We start from the raw sequence: 27,473 nt of genomic DNA, 5'->3' as shown, positions 1-27,473 counted from the left end.
AAATGACTCAAAGAAATCAGATTTCCAACTGCTCAGAACTTTAATGTTGAGGGAAATCAGGGTTAAAATGAAATTAAAATATAAAATTTAGATGGGCAGGTCTTTCTTTGAAGAGTCAAGGAGAGTAGGCAGCCCTCTAGAAGGAGGGAGGAAGAGGCAGGAGGGTAAAGACAGGAAGCTACAAAATGAAGTTTGGTGTATGAGCCTGGTCATTCAGGAAGTCAGGTATAAAAAAAAAAAGAAAGAAAAAAGACTAAATGGATGCAGTTAGTTATTATAAACCCCACCCCCATCTGAAATGTCCTCATATGCAATCAGTGCTATAGCTCTCTCCTTTTCCTTTTTTGCTGGTTCCTCACAGGAAGTTTTAGATAATTTATCTTCACTCGCTCTCACCATCATAAATCATTCTTATTCTGTCTTAATGTAACATCTTTTCCTGCAGTTTTGAAAAAAGTAAACAAAAAGTCCTTCAAAAATAAAATGCAGCAACCACATTTCATGTTCTACTATTACATATACAGTATATATATATAAATACATACATAAATATCTTACATGTACAACCAATTTTGAAAAGGGGGGCAAGAGAGAACCCAAAAGACTTAAGAGGACTTGTGGAGGTGGGGGGAGTGGGCAGAGGAAGCCCAAGGTTGCTCTTTGCGAGGGTAGTGTGTCTTTGTTTTTTGTATTAGCTTTTAACACAGGCACGCACACACACAGCCTTTTGGAGGGGTGTGGGAAGAATTCCTCAGTTAGCCCAGTAGGGGGAGTTGCCATAGCTGGACTTGCTGCCTTGGGTCTTCTGCTGCATGCTGCTGGACTGACTGCGCTGACCAGGACCACCCTGCAGAAAACAAGAAGTCCATTCAGTCACTCATGTGTAGAAGAGGCTAGGTTAATAGGTTTAATTAATTTGTCATTTTAATATTCATTTGAATTTTTTTAGCCCTTTCCAGCAGAATCAACAAATGCATTATAGTCCCCACCAGACTATCCCTGTAACAATTCAGAATATAATAACCTGTGAGATCCATCAATATACTAGATTTTTAACGTAGTCTTGATTGTTCTTTGAGACAAAACATTACAGTGACTATTTGGTCAAAAAGCTCTCGAAGATTGCAGGTTAATGCACAGGAGCAGTCTTGTTTAAATGCACAGCCATCCACAACACCACGCAGAGCTATTCCCCCCCCCCCCCCCCCCCAAAAAAAAAGGAAGTCTGATATAATGGAAAAGCACCCATCAACACCTTGATTTCCCCAAAAAAAACTTAGTCTGTGAAACGGTGTATGCATAGAAACTTCAGTTTACCTGTCCGTCCTGTGTGAGGTGATGGTGCATCATCTGGGAGTGCTGTTGGTGTGGTGGCAGGATGTGCAGGAAAGGAGCAGGGGCGTAGCCGGGAGCACCTCCGGGGTTCAGGGGTCCCGTTCCCCCCAGTGCTGAAGGCAGGCTGAAGGGAGGCGGTGTCCCTGTGTGGAAGCCCTGCTTGTCAAATGACTGAATAAAAAATAAAAAAGGTTAACATCACAAATACAGGTTAACTTGATAAAAGCACAATAGCTTTAGAAATACATTAAATTAGCATTCCATAAAAACTCTTCACTTTAAAAACATTCCTGTCACATACCTGAGTTTTGCTGTAGATTGAGCCTCCCATGTCGGGTACTCCTCCACCGTTACCTGACCCAGACAGTCCTGGTGCTGAGAGGATTATGAAGAGAGGGAGAAGGAAAAGGGGAATAAACAGAAATGGAATTGAAGAGTGAGGAAGGGAGGGGAGGAAAAAAAGAAAAAAAAAGAAGAGGAAAATCAAAGGGTTAAGGGGAGAAGAAAAACAACTGTTAATTTACTGATGAATGAATATTAAGCGCAGAATTTTCATTTCCACTGTTAGTAGGAGGAGGGCCAGCCAATAGGAAGAAGCATATTAAGTGAAGAGGTGCAGAGGACTGTTTCTCACTTTTTTTATCCCCTTTGCATGTATCCAATGTGCACGTCAAGGTGCAATCACACACATGCATATACACACCTTTCTCCACAACACTCTTGACTGTAGAATCATCTGCAATTGTGAGTACATCGTTTTTTCCCACAGGCATAAGCCCATGACTTTGTGTGTGCTAAGAGTGTGCACACATGTGTAGTGTGTACCTTTCCCTGGGCCGCTGCCCGCTGACTTGGCCTGTGACTGGGCAGAGCCTCCGTACCCTCCCTTACTGTACTCCCCACCGTGGGCTTGAGACAGGTCATCAAAGGCTGAAGGAGGAGGAGTAGTAGTATAGTAGAGGAGGTGGCAGAGCCAGGAGAGGAGAGGGGTGGGAAGAGAAAGGAGATGTGGAACAATTGATGTGAAGAAAAGACAAAGAAGAGGAAAGAGGGTGGGAAAAGAATAGAGAGGGGGCAGGGGAGAGAGAGGCAGTAAGGTAACCTGACTAAAATGGCAGCGGTGTCTATATTGAGCCATGTCCAACTTCAGCAGGGGGTTTGAGCTATGCATGCAGCACAAGCAAAAAAACACACAGGCCCAATTCCACACTCACATGCAGCATTTCATGACATGTATAAAAGATTGAGAGGATAATTATCCTTTTCGTCCCTCTAGACTAGATACCTCTTAACTGTTAAAAGTAAAACAGGTAACCTTCTCAACTCGATTCTGAGTTACAACCGCTATATAGAATCTTCAAATAGTTAACCATTTCTCAAATCTGGTAAAAAAATGTGTTAATTGTCCGAAAACATCAACCAGAGCCTTTATGTTTAATCTTGTTTGTACCTGTGCCGTATGCATGTTGTCCGTAACTTTGCTGATGCTGTTGGTGGTACTGATTGGAGGGGTTGGCCAGGCCCATTCCAGGTTGCTTGGCCGAGGCAGGAGGCACAAAGACGGTGGGGCCATACTGGAAGGCTGAGGGAACCCCCGGCATACCAGCGTAGTAGGGCACACCTGTAGGATGGCGAGTAAAAATATTGTGAGTTCAAGGAAAGCAAGATTGTTAAGCAACTGTCGATAAGTACCGTACTTTTCGGCCTACAAGCCGCGACTTTTTCCCCGTTTTTCGACCCTGTTATTACACAGCACAGTATATATTCTGTAGCTACTGGGGATGGGCGTTAGTAATCGAGTACTCCTCGTTTCAAATGATCTCGATTGGTGGATGAGGAAAATCGTTTTTTTTTTTTTTAGTGTTCGTAGCCTTTAGGCCGGCCGGCGGGCGGCCCCTATTTTAAAATGTTATATACGTGTACAAAACGGCACAAAACGGATATAAAGTTTAACAAAATTAAATATTTTGATCCAAGTTAAATAAACTAAGCGTTGTGTCAAACAGAAACCGCAAATAACTGCCACCTCCGTGCAGCGCAGCCAGTGTGTGGTCTCCACAGCACCGCGGAGCTGAATGCGGTGCTGGAAAACTTGGAAAGTCAAGAAGCCAGGCTGACTTCGGGCACATTCGAGCAAACAACATTTAAGAAGCCTTTATTATGGAATATAGGATTGAGATTCAAAAGCCGACGGTGTAACGTTCCGTTAACGAGGAATTAGTCGCGGTAATTAGTCACGGACAGGAGTGAGCATTACGCGGTTGGATATACTAGCCTACTACTTCTACTGCTTTGGTGAGTTATTTAGCCTATCTATGCGTTTAAATTGTAGGACAATAATTTTATTGTATTTGCTGCCCTTCTTATTTTAAATGTCTATTTTGAATGTTAGCCAACTACAGCCCATGCTTTTTTTCTCTCTCTTTTTTCTCTCTCCACCGCAGACCTACTCGATCGGTTTAAATTGTGGCCCGCTTATTTAATTACTTTCAGTTAGGAAAATGTGTTTTAAACTTGTGGAAAATAAATCCTTAATATCATATGGCAACTGTGACTGTTTGACATAAGCATTGAGCGCTTTATTGCGGTCAACCGTTGTTCTGTAGACAGATGCGTTGCGTCCTAAAAATAGAAAAAAGTTTAACGAGGAATCGATTGATCCTCGAGGAATGCAAGCGATCACACGAGTAGTGAAAACACTCGTGCCCATCCCTAATAGCTACTATTGCACAAAATGGTAACACTTACGTACGTTATGCAAATATGCAACTTGTTTGTTGAAATGTGGGAGCTTCCTCAAGCAGCCATCTCTTTCCCGACAATCCCCTCTGTGCACGAACTCTTACATATGGTAATTAAACATTATAACACCTGCGGCTTATTGTCCAGTGCGGCATATAGTACGGAAAGTACGGTATGACATCTTCACAATCAAACAAATTGACTTGTGTAACGGATCGTGCAATAGTAGTGAATACAAGTGCCTGGACTACTTAACTGGAAACAGATCATTTTCAAACACGATTGTGCTTACCGGTGTATCCGTAGCCAGGGGGAAGAGGGGGGTTAAGGAAGGCCTGGTTCTGTGCCTGCTGACCCTGACTCTGGCCCTGCCCCTGTGATCCTGCCTGTGGAGCCTGCTGAGGCTGGGACTGCACCCCGGCTGAAGACAGGCTTGTTGGGGGAGCCGGAGATGAAGAGTCATTCCTACCAAACTTTGTCGCCTCACCTGGACAGAAAATGGTAGAAGAGAAAAAACTCAAATTTAAAAAAATAATTAAAAAAGCATTTGCCAGTGTGTTGAACAAATGACGTGAATCAATAAAGAGCCACTGAATTGAAAAATAAAACAAGAAGTGTGTTCTTGATAAGTCAAAATCACCATGTTGATGGAATAAACTTCATATTCATATTACTTCAACTTCACTCACATGAAAAATGCGATATAAAAGATAAACTGACGCATATGGTTGTCATTAATAAACGTTACTTGTGTTAATTGTGCAGTGAAATTAACATCCTATGTTGAAACGTAAACCATGGTCAGTAGACTCATAAACTCAGAATATCCATCCTTTCAAATTTGATTTACCAGAATAGGGATTATTAGCCAGGCCATCTCTTCCAGGCATAGCAGCCGTGGTACCAGGGAATGTTACACCATAATAGTCCTGTGGAGAAGAAAAACTGTATTTAGCATTCCTGTTTAATGCTTTTTCCATCAGTACAGCTTAAAAATTGTTACTTTGTAAATCTGGTCACTAGAATACAGACTATATTAGTATTTGTTTTTCCAAAGATAACAGGACGTTAGTGTACAGGGAAACACATTCGAAAGACCACTTATAATTAAAACAAACCACTAGAACCAAAGTAATATGCAGCAGGGTACATTGCAGAACACACAACAGACTCACCATCGGAAGACGAGACTGCAGCATTTGCAAGTCCTCGTAGCCATAGATTTGCTGTTGAAATAAAGATAATGGGAGGGAAAAACAGGTGATTTAAGTACCATGTTTTAATCCCTAATAAACCCCAGGTTAGTGCCTTGATAAAAGACAAACAACGATACATTTGTTTCTTCTTTCCCTTATGGACTTATTAATATGAATACAAGTAAATATTGGAATAGTTGAGTGAATAATTACCGGGTATGCAGGGAGCAAGCCACCAGGGCCCATGATGTACTGGTTGGCCAGGAGGGGCGGCACACCTTGTGCCAAGTTTGGAGGAGCTTTACCTAGAGAATATAAAAATACAAGGATTATTTTTTATTTCACTTAAAAAGGGCATGAGAATCAATCAATATTGTGATTATGTAATAATTAACAAAATATGTTTTTATAGATCTGTAGTCTATAGGAATTGTATTTGATGAAATGTTTTATAATTTTGTTTAAATTAATCTATTGTACATTAGTTTCTGTGTTGACAGTGATGCGATTCCTATGTGCACCCATGAGCCTACCGGAGGTGGCGGTGAGCAGGGGGGCCGCACGGCTGCCTGCACCTGAGAGCATGGCGTTTGTGCCATTAGGAGTTAGACCTGGTGCTCCAGATAGGTGCAGGCCATTGGTGGTCGAGTTGCTGACAGCCATGGGAACTGAATGACTGGGATTGATAGCTTGGCTGGACGATGAAAAGGCATGGAGGTGCCCACTACCGCTGTTCTCTTCGCCACTCATCTGAAACGGGCAAAAGCAGAAAAGGAATGTGAGAAGAAAACCAGAAACTGTTTCATAGGTCAAGGCATGCATTTCTTCATAAATAAATCTATGTTGTCAAAAGAATACTATGACCTTTTATTATTACAACCGCAGAACGATCTTCAATTTATATTGCATCTGTGTGCAAGCATATAAACACTTACAGTGAGGGAGGAGCTTGTGGCGAGGGTTGATGCAGATGAGTGCGTACTGGTCACGTGACTAGAAGGAGTAAAATTATTCTGTCAGCTGGTTTTAAAAAAATAACTTTGCCCAGGAAACAAGCAGAAGGATGGGAGATTCAGTGTCATTTATTTCCACATAAAGGATTAAGATATGTGCTTGTAAGCATCATTATCTCCAGACAAGAATAATTCAATTAAAAACCATGTCCATCAACCATTCCATACCTGCTGAGCGAGGGGATGGCTGTTGAATGGGAAGGTGTAACTGCAGGAGAGGGGATGTGGTGGCTGGGACCACTGACACTTGTCATAACGGGAGACTCGGTTTGCAATGTTCTAGACGCTGATGACATAGCTGGTTTAAAAGAAATTATATTCATTTGGTTAAAATGTATGTATGTTACAAACTGATACTGGGAGGAGGAATTCAATAATGAAACAAAGTTGAATGAGAAAGATGGGTTGTGCATGTCCTGGGGCATCATTTATAAACGTGGCGTACGTACGCCCAGAAGAGGGTGCACGCCAATTTCTACGCAAACATTGGTATTTATAAAAAGCAAACTTGACTGGAAGATGTGCGGTCCTCCACGCAAACTCTGACCCATGCGTACGCACAGAAAGTGGAGAAAGGAGAAACAGCGACTCCGTCGGCACATGTATGAAGTGCGAGAACGAATGTGTTTGTGTAAAATGAATCCAGATATAAGCCTATTATAAGCCAGGTAGGTCTATCATATATTGGGAGTTCCTTTGCAAAACGGATGAAGCCATTCTTACAACTAATAAAAAAAATGCCTCCACGGATTTTTCCATGGAGTGATACCAACAAAAACAAAACGAATTAGGATCTTAAATAGCCTACAAACGGAGATATACGAGTGCAAATTAAAAAACAAAAAAAACGTTTAAATAAGCTCTGCAGTTATTAAAGAATAACCTATCTGCATGTTATTGGATTCATTCTGATAATATTGAGGTGGAATACAACCTATTACTTTTACACTGACGCTGTTCTCGATGCCTCAGTCAGGCAGACAGGATGCACAGTTTCATACACTAATCATAAGCCTACTGTACATCACATACTGTGCTAATTTCACGGCTTTTAGTCCGTTTTATCTATGTGTTTTTCTTTGTGTTCAAGCACGTCGTAAGTGTGTTTTGAAAGGGACTGAAGTTTATTATTAACCCTCCGCCGCCCGTCACTGCACCGGGATGAATTCTCCGAATCTGTATCTCATGGGGGGTCTCAGTGTCCCCCGCTCGTGGCACAAACATTGCTGGGTGAGGATATGCACTTTTTTGCGTCCACTTTTATGTCGGATCGCTTATTTTTATTTCGACCACAGCGTTCAGAGATCGCCACAGGCTGCACTCTGACGCGTTTACCCTCACACTGTACCACCAAACTACATTTTCCCTGGTCGCCACGTCTCCAACGGGTACTTCGGCGTGACCGCAGTGATCCACACCGTGTGGAGTCTATTTTTCCATTTCCCTTTCATTCGGCGACCGCCTTCATGCACTCGGTAAATGATATTAATTCGGGCGTGTCAATGACTATGTATGGGTAAATATGGGCGTTACGTGAAGCCCGCAAAGGCTGCGCCACATTTAGAGTTGATTGTGATTTATAAAGGGAAACAGGCGTAGGACGCGAGTGCGCACTGTTTTATAAATCGGGATATTTTTGTTCGCACGTACATCCTACATTTCTTCCGTACGCCAGCTTCCACGTGAATCCCACGCAAAGCTTTATATATGAGGCCCCTGGTCTTTATGAAACCTCATCCACTTTCATAGAAAAAACAATAGTACCACTTCCCATCATGATGCATTTAGAAATCAATATTTATTAGCTCAGATGTTATTGGCCTCTCCAGTGGAGTTCTAGATCTGACAATGCTGAGTGTATGAGCGTACTTACTGTCCTGTGTGCTCTGATTCTTCATGCCACTGTAACCATTCTACGAGAAAAATAAAATGATAAAGTCTTAGTTCTCATTCCGGTTTTTGCCAGGTATTAAGCAGACATTGTGCTTTTGAGAAGTAACACTTAAGTCAGCAGTGGTCTGCATCCTGTCATTTGGGTCAATTCTGCATACAGAGAGAAAAGGTTTCTCCTCACCGTGAGAGTGGCAGCTGAGGAGATGTCTTTGCTCTGAGAGTATCCCAGATGAGGTGGCAGGGACCTTGGGCCACAACTCTCCATGCGGCCTGCTGTTGATGAGGCTGTAGAAGAGGGTGGAGCAGCTGCACTGGGAAGACCCAGGGAGGCCGTGGCACTGGGTAAACCCAAGGATGGTGAGGGGAAACTGGGGTCCATTACTGCTGAGGGCAAGGTCGGTAAGGTGCTCATGTGTTCACTGTTCACACGACAGAGCAAGGAGGACAGGGAAAGACACATTTTTATAAAATAAACATACTGAGAATAGGGCTGCAACTAACGATTATCCTGATAACAGATTAATCTGTCGATTATTTTCTCGATTATTAATCTAGTGGTTTGGTCAGTTAAATGTCATAAAATGGTGAAAAATGTTGATCAGTTTTCCTGAGCCCATGTTGACGTCCTCAAATGTATTGGTATGTCCAAAACACAAAGATATTTCAGTTTACTTTCAAAAGAGGATTAAAGAAACCAGAAAATATTCACATTTGAGAAGCTGAAAACAGAGAATTTGGAAAAAAATTATTAAAACATCTCGAAACGATAAATCCATTATCAAAATAGTTGGCGTTTATTTTAATAATGGATTATTCGATTAATCATTGCAGCTCTAATTGAGAATACATTTTTTTTTATTTTACTGGTTTCATTTGAAGCCATTTCTAGCTGTAACAGCTCAAATGTAAACCTCATTCTCTAATACCTTAACGTTTTAAATAAATGCCGTGCCCACAGCTGCAGTGAGTGCAGCACAAAATTAAAGATGGCTAATTACATATAAACAAACAAACCTCTGTCTCACACACCAACCCACCTGACAGACCCTGGCTTGGAGAACAGGCTGCTCTGTGGCTGCTGTGCGGCAACAGCAGAAGGGACTGACATATGTCCTGGAGCCGCTGGAGCCTGAGCCAAAGCTTGTTCCCTGGCCGTCTCCGTTTGTGCCATGTCTACCGTTCCACTACCAGCCTCAGATCCAAAGTCAAGGGCTCCAAACTGAACATTCAGGCCAGATATATCTGTTGAACCCGGCATTTCCACTGCTGATGATGGGATCTGAGTAGACAAATCAATTAATTTGACGATTTTTGATTTAGTTTTGTTCTGTGTAAAATGTTTACATTGTCAAATATGCACAATAAGTTGTATTCAGTCACATTATAATAGGTAATTGGCCAATGGCTGTGCTTAGTCCAAACAGTGCTTAGAACTACAACTTCAATGTGTCACTGTACAAAATTAATTACTTCAAAAAACACCAGACAAGCTCGCAGCAGACCTGGGTTTAAATCCGACCTGCGGTCAGTTCTGTGCATGCCATTCCCCCCCTTGCCCCATTTAAACTTTGTCTCGCCAAATCTGTCTAATAAAGTGAAAATCTTAAAAAAAAAAAATAAATGACTTTGGTGGTATATCTGATACTCTACATCAGCAAGAGTACATCCTACAGTAGTCTCGCAAAGCCAGACCAAACTACAGCAAGTAGTATAGTCTGGAAGCACGTAGTTTAGAGCCTTCTAGTCGGGGGGAAACTGGGCTGGCCTGTTTTTATTTCTTTAAACCAATCACAATCATCTAGGGTGGGGCTAACCCCGGGAAACAGCAGCGGTGTCTATGCAAAATAGTGCCGGGGGGGGAATTTATTTTGATGGAACGTCTTCACGTCCAGAGGCTGTCAGATAAATGGCTATATCTAACCCGCAAACGCCACAAAAAAACTATTAAAAGACAAAAGGAATACACAGTGTGTTGCTTTCTAACCAGCATGTCAAGACACCATACACTTTAGCCCCCGAGGAGCTCACGGGATAACTTAATCGGAATTAACTAGCCACGTAGTCACGCAGTGTTATCTTATGGGCAGAGATTTGTGTCAGTAGAACTTGAATTTGAATTGATCGACTTGAATATGAATTGATCAACCTGCATTTTAATTATTGATACTTGAATTCGAATTTATACACTTGAATATGAATTATCCATTTGAATTTGAATTCATTATACTTGAATCTGAATTTTCTCTACTTGAATCTGAATCAGTTGATACAAGTTCAAAATTCAAGTTTTCAAATTCAAGTAGAAAAAATTCAAATTCAAGTAGAAAAAATTCAGATTCAAGTAGAGAAAATTCAGATTCGAGTAGAGATGTGCACATCCGGGTTCTTTGAGGAAGAGCAATCGAGTGCAGATCTCTGATCCTAGGCTACAGCGTCCGGGCGGTGACCGTTATTTAACGTTCAGGAAATATAAAGTCATAAATTAGTTTGTTTAATCTAAATACAATAAACAGTAACATGGCAAACTTATTTTTAGGTAAGCTAATTGATTATTTATTCATTTCTTCACACGTTTACATGTTTAGAGGCGAAGGATTCCTCCGACGCTCTCTGTCAGGCTTATCAGACAGCACTCAGCTGTCTGTCAGTTGAGCTGGACAAGCAAACGTAAAATCATCAGGATATGATAAAAACATCCCGATGGAGATTTCTATGGAATGATTTTGCTTTAACTGTCCTACAGGGTCGCGTTGTGACAGTGACACTCTTTCTTCAGTCGGAGCTACAGCGTAAAGTGAAAACAAACTCAGAGTAGGTCAAATCACCTATAGGCCTACAGTAGACCCACGGCGTATGTTGCTGCAGAAACTGTTAGTTTCCACTAACTCAGAGCGAACAAACTCTGGGTTGCCTCAAAACCACCTGAAACAGGCCCCAGTTCTTCAGACAAAGTAGCCTATGAATACTGGCATTGTGAGTTTAAAAAAAAAATACTAAAAACGATGCCCTTTGAAACACATAGGCCTAGGCCTAATTTATTTTAACTGTTCGCGATCTGACAACTGTACGTGCAGTCATTCATAAACGCTTAGGCTGCAATAAATAAGAGATGAATATAAATGGGACGTTAGAAGTAATAGGGGTGCGGCCGCACCCACCCCCCCCCCCCTCACCACCGCCTGCACCCCCTCTCCGCCCCCCTACACTTTGCCCTGTGCTCCCGCGATTGCTCTGTAAACAGTCTCATAGCCTATGTCCTCTTTCCCATCTCCTGCTCCCTCACATCAACTTGACACAGCATAAATATGTATACACTAAATATAAATATACTATAATATATATATAGCGTATAGGCTATATACTGTATAGGCTACAGTATATGCCCGTCGCATTTCTTCTCCGTGCCGAGGACAAGATTACGTTTGTGCCCCGCCTTCCCTTGCGCACTTCGGTAGAGTCAGAGTGCTGAGGGGTACGCACTAATGAGCATCAGGTTATCATTAAAACTCCAGGTTAATGGCAGAAAGCAGTAGCCTAGATAACTTCAACATAGTCACTATACGTTCCCTCTGTCTGCTAAGCGCAGGGGGGAGAGAGAGAGAAAGAGAGACCGGATGCAATGTTCACCTGCGCACCTGCTTCTCCAAGGAGAGATGACAGCGAGAGCGATATCACAGCGGGGCACAATAATAAAGTCACACATCAGAGTTTGGTCTATTCGCACTAGGTCTACTGTTCATTTGCACTGAAGAAACGTGTTTGGTGAATACAAATTCACCAGAATGCAGGAAATTAAGCATAATGCTCCAAAAAAAACAGCTGAGTGCTGTCTGATAAGCCGGACAGAGAGCGTCGGAGGAATCTGTTAACAGAATTTAATTTGCTTTATTGTATAATATTTTAATGCACAATACATGCTTTCTGGCTGTTGAACTTTGTCCCACTAACCAAAGTGTTTTGCTTCAAGTTGTTATTTAGCCTTGACAGAGGTATGACGCATTCATGTGCACAGTAAGAAAAGACTCCCTAAATTTCCCATATTCTGTTATCAGACATTGTATGAAGGATAACACCAGCTGAGATGAATTTCTGGGAATATCTGCCAATTAAAAACATTTCTGCTTTCGCCAGCAAAAACAAGGGCTGGACACACCAAACTTAGTATGTGTTTGCGCACACACCAACTTCTCTTGCATATAATCTCTGTACACTGTTCATTCGATGTATTCAATCATGTAAGCCCACTTGCGGTACATTGTTGTTTGACCCTTGTATGCTGTTTGCAAGTAAATTCACCTGCTTCCAAGAAGGCCTGACTCAGTTTCAATTATTCAAACACTTGGGTAGTTTGATGAAATAATTCTAGTAACAAATGGTCCTTCGAGTAGCCGGATCCAACATCTTCTTCTCTGGACAAGACGAGCCTGCACCGTGACGACGGGGGAGTCCACGACTCTCGACAAAAGACCTCCAGTGAACATTGCTACAAAAGAGGCTGTCAGCAGACTCGACTTGGACGGAGAGGGGTGACGGAATCCAGAGCCTGAGCGAGTCGAGGCTTTCTTGAAATCAGGTGAATATAAACAGCTGATTTTGTTTTGTCCAGGAATTAGGAATTCCTTTGTTTTATGTATTAGGTAGATAAACTAGTTTATGAAGCAGTATTTCTCATGGTTTTACCGTAAGGGAGAATAACTGATCGTAGTGTTTGGGAAAATGCACTAAAGAGAAAAATATTTCAACCTATAGTGTTTGGGGAGATGCACTAGAGACAAACCTATCTCAGCCTGTAGTGTTTGGGGAGATGCACTAGAGACAAACCTATCTCAGCCTTTGGTGTTTGAGAATTTACACTGTTAAAAACAAAAGTCTCACGTACGTAATTAGATGATCATTAGTGTGGGGTCGAGGGTGGTCCCTTTATTCTGACAGATATAGTTTGTTCCATTAAACTGAGAGTTCTTTGTAATTCGGGAAGGTTTTATGGAAACAAATTGATATCTGGCTACTTGTTGTTACTTAGCCTGGGGATATAGTACTGCTCCAGGGAGTTAGTCTATGACAGGTTGTTTATTTGTTTTGTTTTGTTATGTTTGTCAATAGTCTACAACTGCAGAGTAGACTTATTAGTTTTGTTTAGAATACATCACATAGGGTGTTCTAGTTTGAAATTGGTGAATTTTATTAATCAATTGGAGGGAATAGGGGTGTTCACCCTGTTTAAATAGATTACTGGGTAATTTGATATTAGATTTTACATTTTAAAAAATTAAATTACTTGTAAAATGGATACATTTGATATAAAAATAAGCAAAGACCAGCTTAAAAGCCTCCTTAAGACAAGTGAAGAACTAACATCTCAACTCCGGCAGCTAGTTACAGCCTGTGAGGAGGTTGTAGTTAACAATGAGGTAATTCACCCGACAGCTGAAAGAGGCAGAGAAAAAGAGTTTAATAAGAAACAATGGGGAGGTGGGAAACAGAGAGGGGCCACAGAGAAAGAAAGGCAAACTGGGTGTTTCAGATGCGGCCAGAATGATCACTGGCTTCGCAAGTGCCCCCATCCCAGAGAAGGAAAAAATCAATCAGAGAGAGGTGGTGGCCCAAGAGATGAATAAGAGAATGTTGTTGAAAGTGTAAGAGGAAAAAGATTGTTTGGAACTGATTGTTTATGGATGTTATAAAGAAAGAAAAAGTATGTAGGGGAAGGGAGATAGAAGGTTTTTAGTAAAGTGTGCATACAATTGTTATGCTGTTATGATGGGTTATAAAATGCCAATCCAAGCCCCATAGTGAACCTTAAAGATTAAAGGTGCAGTCAATCATTTGAAGTTCCAGCATAAACTTACAAAAAAGCGTTCTTTTGTGTTCTTTTTATGAAAATGTTCACTAAAAAGAATTATTCAATGCTTTTGATTTGAACTACAAGTTAAAAGGGATTTGTGTGCTGAACAATGTGATCATAATGTGTTATTTGAAGAACAAACTATAACACCATGTCAGATTTGGAGAAGTAGAGAGCTTCTCAGGAATGTGGTGTGTGTGTGATTCAGTCCCATGCAGAAAAGGGAGGGCCTGTCTCACTGCCTGCCTGTGTGTGCTTGAATGCTGCCCAAACACAGACAAAAATTGTGAACTGAAGAATGAAATCAAACCTATCCTAAAATGTTGTTGTGCGTTAATTGTGACATCTAGAGCAAGCAAAATGGATAGGATGATATTTTAAAAACAACCCTGGCAGAATGATGAGCATTTCTTTTGAGAACATGTTACTGCTCAAATTCATTCTGTTTCAGATGCAAGGAGAAGACCAAGCTGACCATGCTTCAATAAGGACAATTGGACACTGAGGAACAATCTGAATCGGTTATGGTAATATCCTACATAACCATTCCCCCAGTGACTGTGATATGAAGGACACTTTGCGTCAAAATGCCACAAAAGGACTTGTTGACCATCAAGACGATCCTGGTTCCTGTTCCCTGGCTTCTGCAAAAAACTGTCCTCTCTGAAACTGTACATAGACTGTTGCACCAGTACACACACTTGCATTTTCACAACTGTGATGTTGATGTACTTGATATTATTCTGCTTGACTGAAATATATTTACTCATATGCTTTGCCCTTTTGCTTTGAAGTGTTGCAAAAAGTTGCATTAAATATTATAAAAAGGGTGGAATGTTAACAGAATTTAATTTGCTTTATTGTATAATATTTTAATGCACAATACATGCTTTCTGGCTGTTGAACTTTGTCCCACTAACCAAAGTGTTTTGCTTCAAGTTGTTATTTAGCCTTGACAGAGGTATGACGCATTCATGTGCACAGTAAGAAAAGACTCCCTAAATTTCCCATATCCTGTTATCTGCTTAATTAAAAACATTTCTGCTTTCGCCAGCAAAAACAAGGGCTGGACACACCAAACTTAGTATGTGTTTGCGCACACACCAACTTCTCTTGCATATAATCTCTGTACACTGTTCATTCGATGTATTCAATCATGTAAGCCCACTTGCGGTACATTGTTGTTTGACCCTTGTATGCTGTTTGCAAGTAAATTCACCTGCTTCCAAGAAGGCCTGACTCAGTTTCAATTATTCAAACACTTGGGTAGTTTGATGAAATAATTCTAGTAACAGAATCCTTCGCCTCTAAACATGTAAACGTGTGAAGAAATTAATAAATAATCAATTAGCTTACCTAAAAATAAGTTTGCCATGTTACTGTTTATTGTATTTAGGATTTTAGCTCATTTGGACGCCGTTTGACCGTCTGTTTTCATTGATATAGCCTAGCATATTGGCGATATTATAACTTTAATTAGCCTACTGAAACGTGCTTAGTGTTCTAAAAGATACTTCGATTATAAAACAAGAGGTCAAAAACACAGAGGATGATTAAACAAACTAATTTATGACTTTATATTTCCTGAACGTTAAATAACGGTCACCGCCCGGACGCTGTAGCCTAGGATCAGAGATCTGCACTCGATTGCTCTTCCTCAAAGAACCCGGATGTGCACATCTCTACTCGAATCTGAATTTTCTCTACTTGAATCTGAATTTTTTCTACTTGAATTTGAATTTTTTCTACTTGAATGTATAATTAATTCAAATTCAAATGGATAATTCATATTCAAGTGTATAAATTCGAATTCAAGTATCAATAATTCAAATGCAGGTTGATCAATTCATATTCAAGTCGATCAATTCAAATTCAAGTTCTACTGACACAAATCTCTGCCCATATTATCTCTGGTAACATTATCATCGGCGGCCCGTTGTCCTGTAAATCACCAAAGAAAGGGAACGGCGGATCTTAATCTAGCTGGTTATAAGGTCCGGTGCTCAATCCAAACCCCCACGCTTCATTTTCCAGAGTTTATGAGGGTATTTCTGCCCGGGGGAAGTTGTACAATGAAGTTGGACAGCTAGGCTAGGCTGCGTCCCGGACCGCCGCCGCCAATATTATTCCGAAGTATCGCCACACTTTATTTCTGTCTACAGTAATGTGACTTCTCACACCCTGTGTGTGTGTGTGGGAGAGAGGGAGAGCGCTGCACAGAAGCACACAGGTTGACTGTGAGCAAATTGTTTCCTCGTTTGAGGGGGAGCTCAATATGGGAACGCCAGCAACAGGAAATGGAGGCGAAGCATTGTTAGCCGACGCCAGCGCTAATAGACGCTGGCGGAAACGGTTCAGCCAGACTAATCCTATAGTAACTCCCGCCCCCAACAAGGCCCAAACCCTCAGTTTTAAGTTAATAAATGAGACCAGTTTCTTAATATAAGCACTGTCGTCTAATGAACTATTAACCAGAGCTAGAACTAGGGATGGGCATAATTAATCGATCATTACTCGTTAAGAATATTGTCGATCACCTGAAATTGTTATCGATCATATAGCCGTTGTGTTGCGCTGTGAGTCAAAAACTCTGTATTTTGGATGTTCTGTTGGCATTTTTTAATATGTAAAAAAAGATAACGATTAAATCGATAATTGCTCGTTAATTTTCCCGATGATCGATCAATTGAATTTCTTAAAATGCCCATCCCTAGCCAGAACAGTAACCTACACAGCTTTTACAAAGACAATTTAGAGGTTTTTTTTTCCAGAGAAAATCCCCCAAAATATCATGATATTAGTTTTGTCAATATCGCACAACCCTAAAATAAGTCCTGGCAGTCCATAACCCTTACAGCTTGTGAAAACTATATTATTCTGTCTGTCCCTACCAGATAGCCAGTCAGCTAGCTGGCTTGTCTTGTCAATCATGTGAGGGCAGATACATTTTTGAGAAGTCTTTCAGCTTCTATATTGCCCTTGGCATACCTGCTTTCTTGCCTTGATTATGGTTCAGATATCAGAAGAGCTTACCTTGGAGGGAGGAGGTACCCTGCGTCTCTGTGTCTTTAGCTGCCGCTGAGGGGCTTCCATGATGGGAGGCTCCATGCATGACAGCTTCAGTCCTGGAGAAGCTCCGTCTCTTAGAGGAGGGAAGGAGGATTCATGACCTGAAGGAGATTGAAGGCGGAAGTCCCATTCACAAAAGAAAAAAAGAACGACAAACAAAATCATTGTTAGGGCGAAATATAATGAAGATAGATAAGGTTAGATGTTCACATGAGTTCCTTATTTAAGAAATAATTCACTGCATCCATTTCTTATCAGCTCTGTAGCCATTGTTATCCTTATATAGCAATTTCTCCACTCTCATGTCATGTGGTATTCTATGTAGACCTTCACATCTTTAATGGCATAGTATGATACTGTTCTGCATTCCTACCTGGCGGTGTGGGGACCTGTGGAGCTTGGGAATGAGACAGGCCCAGAGGCTCTGAGGAGGGGAGAATGGAGGACTGTTGTTGCCTCTGAGTCAGCTGGCTGAGCACCGCTGATGGCTCTGGCTGAAGCTTCATTTCCACTGCAGACAATGAAGACAAATATATGTAAATTAATTTAACTATCGCATTTTTTACTTTTGCACTGTAACATTTACAATTGTGTCGTCAAGAACATGACTTAAAATTGGATATTTACATCCTAAATGTATGCATTGGCTTTCATATTTACTCCAAGATAAACTTACAGTGGTGGGCAGAAACAGGGTCGTTCTCAACTCTTTGAGCTTTGATTTCTACAGAAGGAGAGGAGGCAGGAGCAGGGTTCTGTATTTGAGGTGGCCCTGCATCTTTGGATACACTACTGTTGCTGGTGGTGGCCAATGTCTGACTGGCTCTCTGACCAAGCCGAGGCCCGTTCAGCTGCTCGGATGTCCTCACATCAGGCGCAGGTGTTGGCTTAGGCCCATTCAGGGACCCAAAACCAGAACCCAGGACTGAGGTCTGGGAAAATGAGAGAAGTAAATCAAAAACGTTATACAGTTATACCATATATCATTATGTAGTGATTGCACATATTTGTGTGTGTGTGTGTGGCTATCTGTACCAGTGCAGCATGTGCGTAGGTGGTACCAGCAGAGGCAGCATGGGCGTAGCTGTTGGCTGTGGCGTGTGCGTAGCTATGTGTTGCAGTGCGTCCATTGTGATGGGAATTGGTAAACACCAGACTTTGGCCCAAATCCTCAGCTGAGGGGCCGTCGACTATTGCCCCCAAGTCAGAGTCCATAGAAACAGCCACACCAGCCTTAGGCAGTAAGCCAGCCATGTCCACACTGAGGAGAAGCAGGAGACAAGAGAGCACGACGGGTGCAAGTGTGAAAATTGGGAGAAAGGAAAGGTTTGTGGAGGAGAGTTAACAAATAGAAAATAACAAAAATAAAATAAAAACTAAGATTTTCTCATAAAATAAAGCTTGTAGTGTTTTTTGTTTACTGGGCTTTGTGCAGGACAGCTTACTTGTTTCTAGGTGTGGAGGAGGCAGTGAATACTTTGGTCTCAGACAACTGTGAGAAAGGACAGAAAGCACAATCAGTTGTCCATCACATCAATATAGAAATATCTGCTGTACTGTATAGTAACAACCATTTAGAGTCACATTGACATAGAAACAGCACATAAAACATGGTGATGTTTACCAAGTCAGTCAGTAGCTAATTACACCAAACGCTGGGCAGGCCAGTGCAGATTAAAAACAATGCAAGTAACAATCATAATAATAATAATACAAAATAAATTAAAGGGCAGCCTTACGTCCTCATTCCATTCTTCAGTAGCCCAGTCTTCTGCAGGTTGCCATGCTCCTAAAAAAAAGAAGAAAAGCTGCCAAGTTATATTTTCCATGTCCATATGAGTTTTCAGCAACCATCAAGGCAAGGCAAGGCAAGTTTATTTATATAGCACAATTCAGTCAAGTGCTTTACGGGACCATGAAATAAATCAAGATTAAAATACATCAGAAAAGTGTATACAAATAAAATTCAAATAAATGTAAAAAATATTAATAGAAATAAAACATTTAAATTAAAATAACAGGTTAAATGGGAAACAGAAAAGTCTTCAGACTTGATATAAAAAGGAGCTGAGAGTTGCAGCAGACGTCAAATTTTCTGGGAGTTTGTTCCAGATATTTGGTGCATAAAAACTGAAAGCTGCTTCTCCTTGTTTAGTCATTCCTTTGGGGACTTTAAGTAGACCTGTCCCAGATGACCTGAGAGCTCTGGATGGTTCGTAACTTATCAGCAGATCAGAAATGTATTTTGTCCCTAAACCATTTAGTGCTTTATAAACCATCAATATTTTGAAATCAATTCTTTGAGTGACAGGAAGCCAGTGTAAAGACCTCAGAACTGGGGTGATCTGATCCACTTTTGTTGGTCCTAGTGAGGACTCGAGCAGCAGCATTCTGAATTAGCTGAAGCTGTCAGATTGATTTTTTTAGGAAGGCCTGCAAGGACACTGTTACAGTAGTCAAGTCTTCAAAAAATAAAACGCATGGTCAACTTTCTAAATCCTGCTGAGACATTAGCCCTTTTAATTCTTAATATGTTTTTAAGGTGGTAGTAGGCTGACTTTGTAATTGATTTAATGTGTTTCTGGAAATCAAGTCTGAGTCTATGACTACACCAATATTTCTGGCTTGGTGTGTGGTTTCTAACATAACAGATTTAAGCTGTGCGCTGAAGAATAATAATACAAAGTAAAGCACCATGACCACTTTTGTAATGCTTCAATTACAAGTTATTGAATCCAAAGTGTCAATGGCAGAATTCAGTACATAGTATTCTGAATTTTGTTCCGTTATGTTCCTTACCAGTTGCCTGTGCAGGTTCGTCTCCTTCCCATGTCTCCTGGCGAGCTCCAGAATTAGCCGAGTAGTCAGCAGGATTGAAGGTGCTAAAAGACGTAAACAGTGGAAAAGAAAACGGCAGGAAAGGCAAGGAGACCAATTTAGAGGTTAGTAAACATAGGGAAAAATGCAGAATACTGTCTAGTCTTTTGTTGCTAATGAATAAAGAGTTTCAGAAACTTAAGTTTTTCTACACTTTTTTTAAGATATGTGCTTGTAATCAACATCACAAACTCCTCATCCAGCTTCAGGCTTACGATTTATATTAAGCTCATGTTCTTACCCCATTCTATCGGAGGAGAATCTGTTGCCATCAGCTGCTCGTCCTCTCCCACGACCCCCTGCACCTGAAGACACACACAAAACAACCAGATGACCTCTGCTAATTGGTCCCTTTCAACCTCTGCTCTTCATTAATGTTTTTTTTTGTTTTTTGTAAAGACAGTATCTAACTCCCACAGAGTCAGCAATACATTTACTGAAAAGGGCAATGTTTCAGCATTAGACTGAATTCTAACAGTCTTATTTTTTTCTTTCATGTTTTTATACCTGCATTTGAAGAATATGGCATTTGTTTAAGACTGCGCTCAATAAGTGGGCTAATATACATGAACTGTCAAAGGAATATTATCACAAAAATGTGTGTTTGTTGAAACATACATAGTTCTAAGAGGCAACCGATGGAAAGGCTTTAACGTTTAACTTATCTATTTCAAGTCAAAGACTCTCAAATTGAAGTTTTACTTTACTTAAGTTATGTATAAAGACAAGAAGCCAGGAGAATACGTGCACTTCTCTCCTGTTAAGGCATAACCGGCCACCTAAAAACAAGTTCTTCATTATACCCTGATGATCTCACCGTTCTAAAATCATTTGTTATAAAGAAAAGCCTAGAAATCCAGTCAGACCAATAAAAATAAATAACAGTTTTACAATGTCACTACATTTAAAAACACATGTGCAATACAGTGGACTGTAGTGTTGCCTAGAGATGGGACCGATCTGATCAAATATCGTATCAAGTATCGATAAGACCATAATTCACTTGACTGATGTCCCTGATCCACATGTCGATCCATTTTCTATAGTCTGATCAGGTCAATCCAGGTCCTTATTCACATTCTGTTGACTTGAATGAGGTTGTTGTTTAACAGTTGTTGCTGCTGCGTTAACATAAAGCTCTGCCCAGATTTGTTCTGTACAGATTTAAGAACAGCCGTTGTTGGTTTTAACTTTTTTTTTTTACAGGGTTTCTTGAGAGAAGATATTTAATTATCTGTGCAAAATAACTTTTATTTCAAATATTCACTTTAAAAACGTCATGAAATAGTTTATCAAGTTAGTCTTTTGATTTACTCTTTGAAATTCTGTTACACTTTTTAACTTGTGTATAAAAACAATTCAAAACTGTTTTTAAAAAATGTGATGCAATTTCGTCAAATGTTTTGTACTTTTAATAAGAAGTGCTCTCTGGTAAAGTATACAGCTTTATGTAACCTTAAACATAATACGGCCTATAGGGCAGACGTCTTCAATTGCTACTTAGTTATACAAGTAAACCCAATAAGATTTTAGCTCAATAATCTTTTGGTGGACCCCAAAAAAAAGATTTGAAGGAGGTATAATTTTCTGTATTGCTCACCTCTGCCCCGTCCCCTGCGTCCACGGTCTCCACCTCTCTCTCCAGGAGCCATCTCAAACCCATTCTCCTCAAACCGACCTGGAATCGAACAAAAACAAAAAGGACATGGAATGTATGCCATTAAAAACTCATCAATACAGAACTGGGAGAAAGTATTTTTAATAAAACTTGCAGGGAAATCAAACATGAGTTGACAATTCCACATGCTCAGCTTATATTTAACAACAATAAACTCTTAATGTCAAGATTCATCAAATACATTGAAAACCATTTAAAAAGATACTGACAAGGAACATCTATCTACAAAATCCAGGCTCTTCTGGCCCTAGACAGGACTAACATATTTTAACCCTCTTACCTTCACGTCCTCGGCTGATGCCTCTGCCCCGTCTGTTGGAGCCCCCGCGTCCACGACTGGCCTCCCTCTCTCCACCTTTCTTCTCTCTGCTCTCCCTTATCTCTGGGGGCCCTCCTTCTTTCCCAAGGCTCCGCTTCTTCCCCACAGTCTCCCAGGAGGTCTAAAGGAAGTTAACCAAACAATGAGGTTGACTATAAAATACAATAATATTGCGATTAGAATTTGTTTGGTTTGTGCATGCCAATATAGACTCATACCGTGACAGAGGTGCTCTCAAGCAGGAAATTGATGGCTCTGTTTACATCTTCATTGCAGTCGTGGAGGGCTACCATGCACTCATCTTGAGTCTTCCCAGTTACTTCAATCAGCTGTGAGTGTGCAAAACAAACAACATAAGTTAGATACTGATTCAGTGAGTCCGAATGTCCAAGAAGTCCAAAAAAATGTATTTGTCTAATTGTGAGCATATGCACAATACCTGTTTAACCTTGTCTTCAAAGTCAGCATCATTTTTGTCATAGAACATTTGGGCAAGACGAATCTGTTCTGCTGTCGCCTAGTAAACAAGAGTAAAATAAATTACATCACAAGACATTGGACTTTATTTATTTTCTTCGATTAATTATGCTACAGTCTTAGTAAAAGGTAAACCATGTGAGAAGTAGGACTAGTCACCTAAAAATCCTTTAAGAGTATTAAATAACATTTTACATTATCTACACATTTTACTTTCAATATCAGTATGGTACCATTTAAAACTAAGTGAGGCCATTTTTGATTGTACTATCAAAGTACATTTTAATTGAGCAGCACAATGGTGAAAACCCACCTGTATCTGTTTCTGTGGCTGTGTTGTTTGTGTGGTGTTGGGCAGCATTCTGTCCCGAGTCCCCCGGGCTGGATTGCTGACCACTGAAGTCATCATATACAGTATATACAAAACAATGTATGTACAAAATAGAAAAAATCTGGGGAGATAAAAGGGTATAGAGGAAACATGAAATGATAGCCACCTGTAAAAGTAACATTGCATCGGAATTCGAAGTAAAATAGAATACTGAATAAATGCCCAGTGACAATTCAATTTACTGAACATTTGCAGATGAGACTCTGTTGTCAAGTATACCATGTACGACTATAACCCCATCTGTCGCCCCCCACATCCCAAGTTAAATTTAGCCATCCAAGAGGGGATTGTGAGGGTGTCAATTTACAACCCTCCCTCCCTCTCACACAAAATAAAACGCGAGTATGTCCCAGCTTGTGTTTTGGTTAATATGAATAACACCGCATTTCAAGTATAGCGACAGCCATTTGGCAGTTGGTTAAATGTAATAAGTAACCGTAAAAGGCATGTGGGCTTTATGCCAGGCTAATGGTGCGTTCCTAAACTTAAAATAAGAGCCCACAACTACCTGGAATACATTAAATTACATTGTATACAGATGATAGTTATCTATAAATCTACCGTGTAACATCTCGTCAGCGTGGGAACACAACAAATGAAATGCCTTAGCTGAGATCATACTATTATTTGACACTCATTCTTTGGCAGAGAAATAACTTAAAATAACAAAGGTCCTGCTAACAGTGCTCTTCATTCGACAGTACCCAACGTTTATGATGACTGTATCGTTCTTATTTAGGCGAACGTTAAAAGCAGCTCGACTGAAATATGAGCCGCACAGGCTAATGTTCAAGTTAGCTTTAGGTCAACAGGCTCACGCTAGCATTAGCCTGGCTAACCGCTTGTCTTTGTTCCGTGTGGGATACACATACGACTCCAGGCGTTAAAACGCGATATATTATACTGATATTAGCAGTGTAAACATACTTAGCAAATCTCGCTAAAAATGTGATTGGCTATTATAAAGCACCACGGACAAAGGAACGAAAAAATAAATGTGTCTGGTGCTTAGTTGTTCCCTTTTGTGTAAACCGAAAAAGCTAACGTTAGTCACTTTGAGCTAACCAATATAGCAAATTTAGCTGAAGCAAGCAGAAGAACCTCATAACTGAAACGTAAACGCGTGCCACATCGACATTTACAACGGTCGGTGTACAAGCGTTCGGTAGTAGGGATGTCGGACGGGTGTGAAGGGGAGAAATGTTTTCGAAAAACTCGTGGCCCATTAATGTTTAGCAACGACAGTTATCAGTAGCAGGCTAACTGTCCCAGCATGTGAACGGCCCGATCATATACAATGCAGCGCTAGAGTACGGCTAGCTAACGAGATAGTTGGCTAACGACCGAGCAGGGCGAACGGTTTATTTGACTTGGCCGACCGGTTTTCCTTAAACTAATGTAAATGTATACTATATGACGCTTTGGGTCGTACAAACGGCCCATAAGTCTTTACAATCAACACAATAAATATTTCTTATTTTTTTTCTTTCTTTTTACCTGCTAACACGCTTCGCTCAGCCAGCAGCAGCAGATGCTGTCACGTGACCCTCCGCGCCGTTGTTTAACGTTGTGAAGCAGAATGTGCCAACCAAAACCCACTGGGCGGGTCAGGTGGTTCAAACACGTATCATGGCGTGCGCGGTCTTGTCTGTGAGCGCGCTTCGCTGTGATAGGTTTCCAGATCGGCCCAAAACTCTGTTTTTATAGAGTTTATGTGGTGATTTCCCGTGATTTCCCCATATTTAGCAACAGTAACTACATATCTTATTCGTGAAGTTAACATATATTGTGATGCTTTTATTTTTCGTGAATACGAAAGAGTTTTTATATGATCAGTCCTTTCTCCTGAACCAAAACAGGTTTTGTAAGATCGTCTGATGATTGTGTAATCACAAGAATAGGCTAAGTTATAGGAAGAAGTGTTTGTGTAATAGTGACACGATTTATTCAAAGGACATAGGCAATGTCCTTACAATAAATCGCCAGCTGTTCATCAATTCTAGGCTACTTCACACTTGGTTGGTGGGTGTAGGGCAGGGGTGTCCAAACTACGGCCCGCGGCCGATTTTAAATATATAATGTAATATGGCCCTTTGAATTTTTTTTTTTTGCATTTCTTAGTTAACCCACTAGTGCAGGGTTGTCAAAACTGATTGATTGGCCCGTGGCACATTTAAAAAATATAATGTAATATGGCCCTTTTAATTTTTAAATAATTTAAATGCACTCATTATATTACAGAGAAATATGTCCCATAAAAGAAAAAGAGCACCAAGCCCATCCCAGAGGATCCTGCATAATATTTTATTTTAAATTAATATTATTATGGAAAATCCATACGTCCTTCTCCAATAGCTTCTAATTCATCTGGCACAGTGTCTCCATTTTTTTCATACACAATTCTTCATCTTTAGCCTCTTAATTTCCCTCTCAAAGTGCACCAGATTCATGCATTTCACTTTAAAAACTTAAAAAAATCTCCCGGGGGTATGCCCCCCGGACCCCTCTTGGAGGGGCGGGATCTCGGCTGGCTACTATTTTCACTCAGCTGAACATTGGACGCAAAAGCAGAAAACACTGGGTGTATCAATGGCATTTAACAAGAGGGGGAATGTATCTGTTTAATGAGCAAGTAAAGTGTTGCCGTGAAGAAGGATTACAATTTACGAAAACACTATGAAACTAAATATCAGAGCAGCTACATGTCCTGATAAATGTGTTATTTTTGCAAAGTGGCCCGGCCCTTGGTAGATTTTTCTGTATGTGGCCCTCAGTGAAAAAAGTTTGGACACCCCTGGTGTAGGCTATTGCTGAGGAGCTATGGGAGTGCTTGCAACCGTCAGTTTTATAACATAGCGCTAGTTGCGCTACATGTTAAAACTGACTGTTACACAGTGCATTGTCTTTAGGATATTCTATTCGAGTTTATTCAACCTTAAACAACGTTTAAAATAAATAATAAAATCAATGATATTGATCAACAGTTAGATTTGTGTGGCCACACAAATGTGTGTGCCCACTCAACTAAAACTTAAGGTACACAGACAGGCCTAGTTTGTTTTAAGAATCACAATCATTTATTAAAAGACATATTAACAATCTTTACAATTAACACAATCTAGTAGCCTATGACTAGAAAACAGGAAAGTAAACAGTAAACCACCTGAGCTCCAGTTTTAAATAGGCTAGGTTCGCAAAAACGTGTTAGTTGTTAATCTTTGGTTCAGTGTGTAGCCTACCATAATTTCAGAGTTTCTGAGTTTTTGAAGTCTACTAACAAAGAAGACCAACCCAAATAAGGCTGTGCTTGTCTGTGTCAAGACAGAGTCTGGTAGGGATGCAGGTAGGCCTAAGCACAAAGACAAAGATTAGAGTCCAACTGAGAAACTGAAAGCCTTGATAAAATCCTACTGAGGGCATGTCCCAAAATGACATGCTATAATTTTAATGAAAAACAACACCCTCAAGATTTAGGACTAACAAATTACAAATTGGGAGAAATAACTCCTAATATTGGAGAAAGACTGGGTTTGCAAAAGTCCTGCTGAATAAGATTAAATGAAGAGATATAGTAGACCTATACAGTAGGCCTAAATAAATACCACAAGTTAATTGGTAAGCCCTATCATCCAAGCAATCCACAATCTACTCCACGGTAGTTTAATAGGCTACATCTCTAACCTATAAATCATATAACAAATCATTTTTCAAAGAAGAACTAATTTCCTACTGTATGCATCGGAATCAACATGTATATCACACATACGATCAAAGAGAAAAAAACAAACCCAATAAATGCACTCAAATATAAAAATATATACAGTATATACTGTATGTATATATAGAACCATCAATTATATTATTTATCAAAAGCCCAATGAACTCTTAAAGTATAGCTCACTAGAACATTAAATAATTAAACAAATATAAATATTGATTCATGGGGGAAAAATGCACTCATACACTATGTATTTGCGTTCAGTGTATAGGCTGCACCTGAAAATGCTAAAATTAGTGTTTATTTACTTAGATTATTCAAGTTATTGGACCATGATTAGCTTCGCCTTGGTTGTGTGTCTTGATAGAATGACTAGGTTTCAGATATGGCTGCAACTGAGCTATCATGCTGTAGACACACTGAGCCTTTCTCGCCATGATCTCATCCAGCTTGTAGACATACTCCCCAAATGCCTGTTAAAACAGAGATACAGAGAGAGGGGAACTGAAAAAAGTGTGTGTAATACATTTCAAACGTACAGTTTACAAAAAGGAGGGAGCTAACAAATGTGGTTTTGGGTTATTCTGACCATATCAGGTTGCTGGCACAGAAGTGTCCCTTCTTTATGAAATAAAGCTTCCATCTCTTGTAGTTGCTCCCAATGAGCCTGGACAACTCGACACCTAAAGATAGATTGGATTAGAAAGAAGACAGAACTATATTTATTCAAACTAATAATCTTAAACTTTTTATCACCCCATTAGTCAGAAAAATAGAGCAGGTTTTATAAACCGGTCACCAAAGAGGTCTGTTCGATTCCTCTATCTTGTTTGTAGGTTATCAGATATTAATGGCACCATAACACAATTGAGAATTATCCTTATTAGTTGTACTAGTTGCATTGTCTTGTTATTATGTGC

At 40.3% G+C, this 27,473-nt stretch overlaps 1 protein-coding gene across 2 annotated transcripts; it reads right to left on the bottom strand.

Annotated features, from left to right (window-relative positions):
• On the bottom strand, window positions 1-24,405 carry LOC307264515 (ubiquitin-associated protein 2-like). 2 transcript variants are annotated; one of them, XM_080045929.1, is made up of 29 exons: window positions 24,333-24,405; window positions 22,758-22,896; window positions 22,407-22,484; window positions 22,186-22,296; window positions 21,929-22,088; window positions 21,571-21,648; window positions 20,212-20,275; window positions 19,893-19,975; window positions 18,833-18,882; window positions 18,539-18,585; window positions 18,129-18,354; window positions 17,770-18,025; window positions 17,467-17,604; window positions 17,058-17,194; window positions 9,217-9,458; window positions 8,361-8,598; window positions 8,160-8,199; window positions 6,455-6,584; window positions 6,209-6,266; window positions 5,807-6,023; window positions 5,487-5,578; window positions 5,253-5,303; window positions 4,928-5,006; window positions 4,370-4,564; window positions 2,786-2,956; window positions 2,161-2,265; window positions 1,637-1,710; window positions 1,318-1,506; window positions 1-847 (listed from the first exon to the last, which is right to left on the bottom strand). In XM_080045929.1, the coding sequence occupies exons 2-29, from the start codon at window positions 22,851-22,853 to the stop codon at window positions 752-754; spliced, it is 3,501 nt and encodes a 1,166-aa protein (XP_079902055.1). In that variant the 5' UTR covers window positions 22,854-22,896; window positions 24,333-24,405; the 3' UTR covers window positions 1-751. The 2 variants fall into 2 exon arrangements, with proteins under 2 accessions (XP_079902055.1, XP_079902056.1); XM_080045930.1 differs by lacking the exon at window positions 2,161-2,265.
• Between the last annotated feature and the right edge of the window lie 3,068 nt (window positions 24,406-27,473).

The sequence above is a fragment of the Ammodytes marinus genome, assembly GCF_949987685.1.
Source record: "Ammodytes marinus genome assembly, chromosome: 2".
Taxonomy (NCBI): Eukaryota; Metazoa; Chordata; class Actinopteri; order Uranoscopiformes; family Ammodytidae; genus Ammodytes; species Ammodytes marinus.
This window is presented reverse-complemented; position numbering and strand designations above follow the sequence as displayed.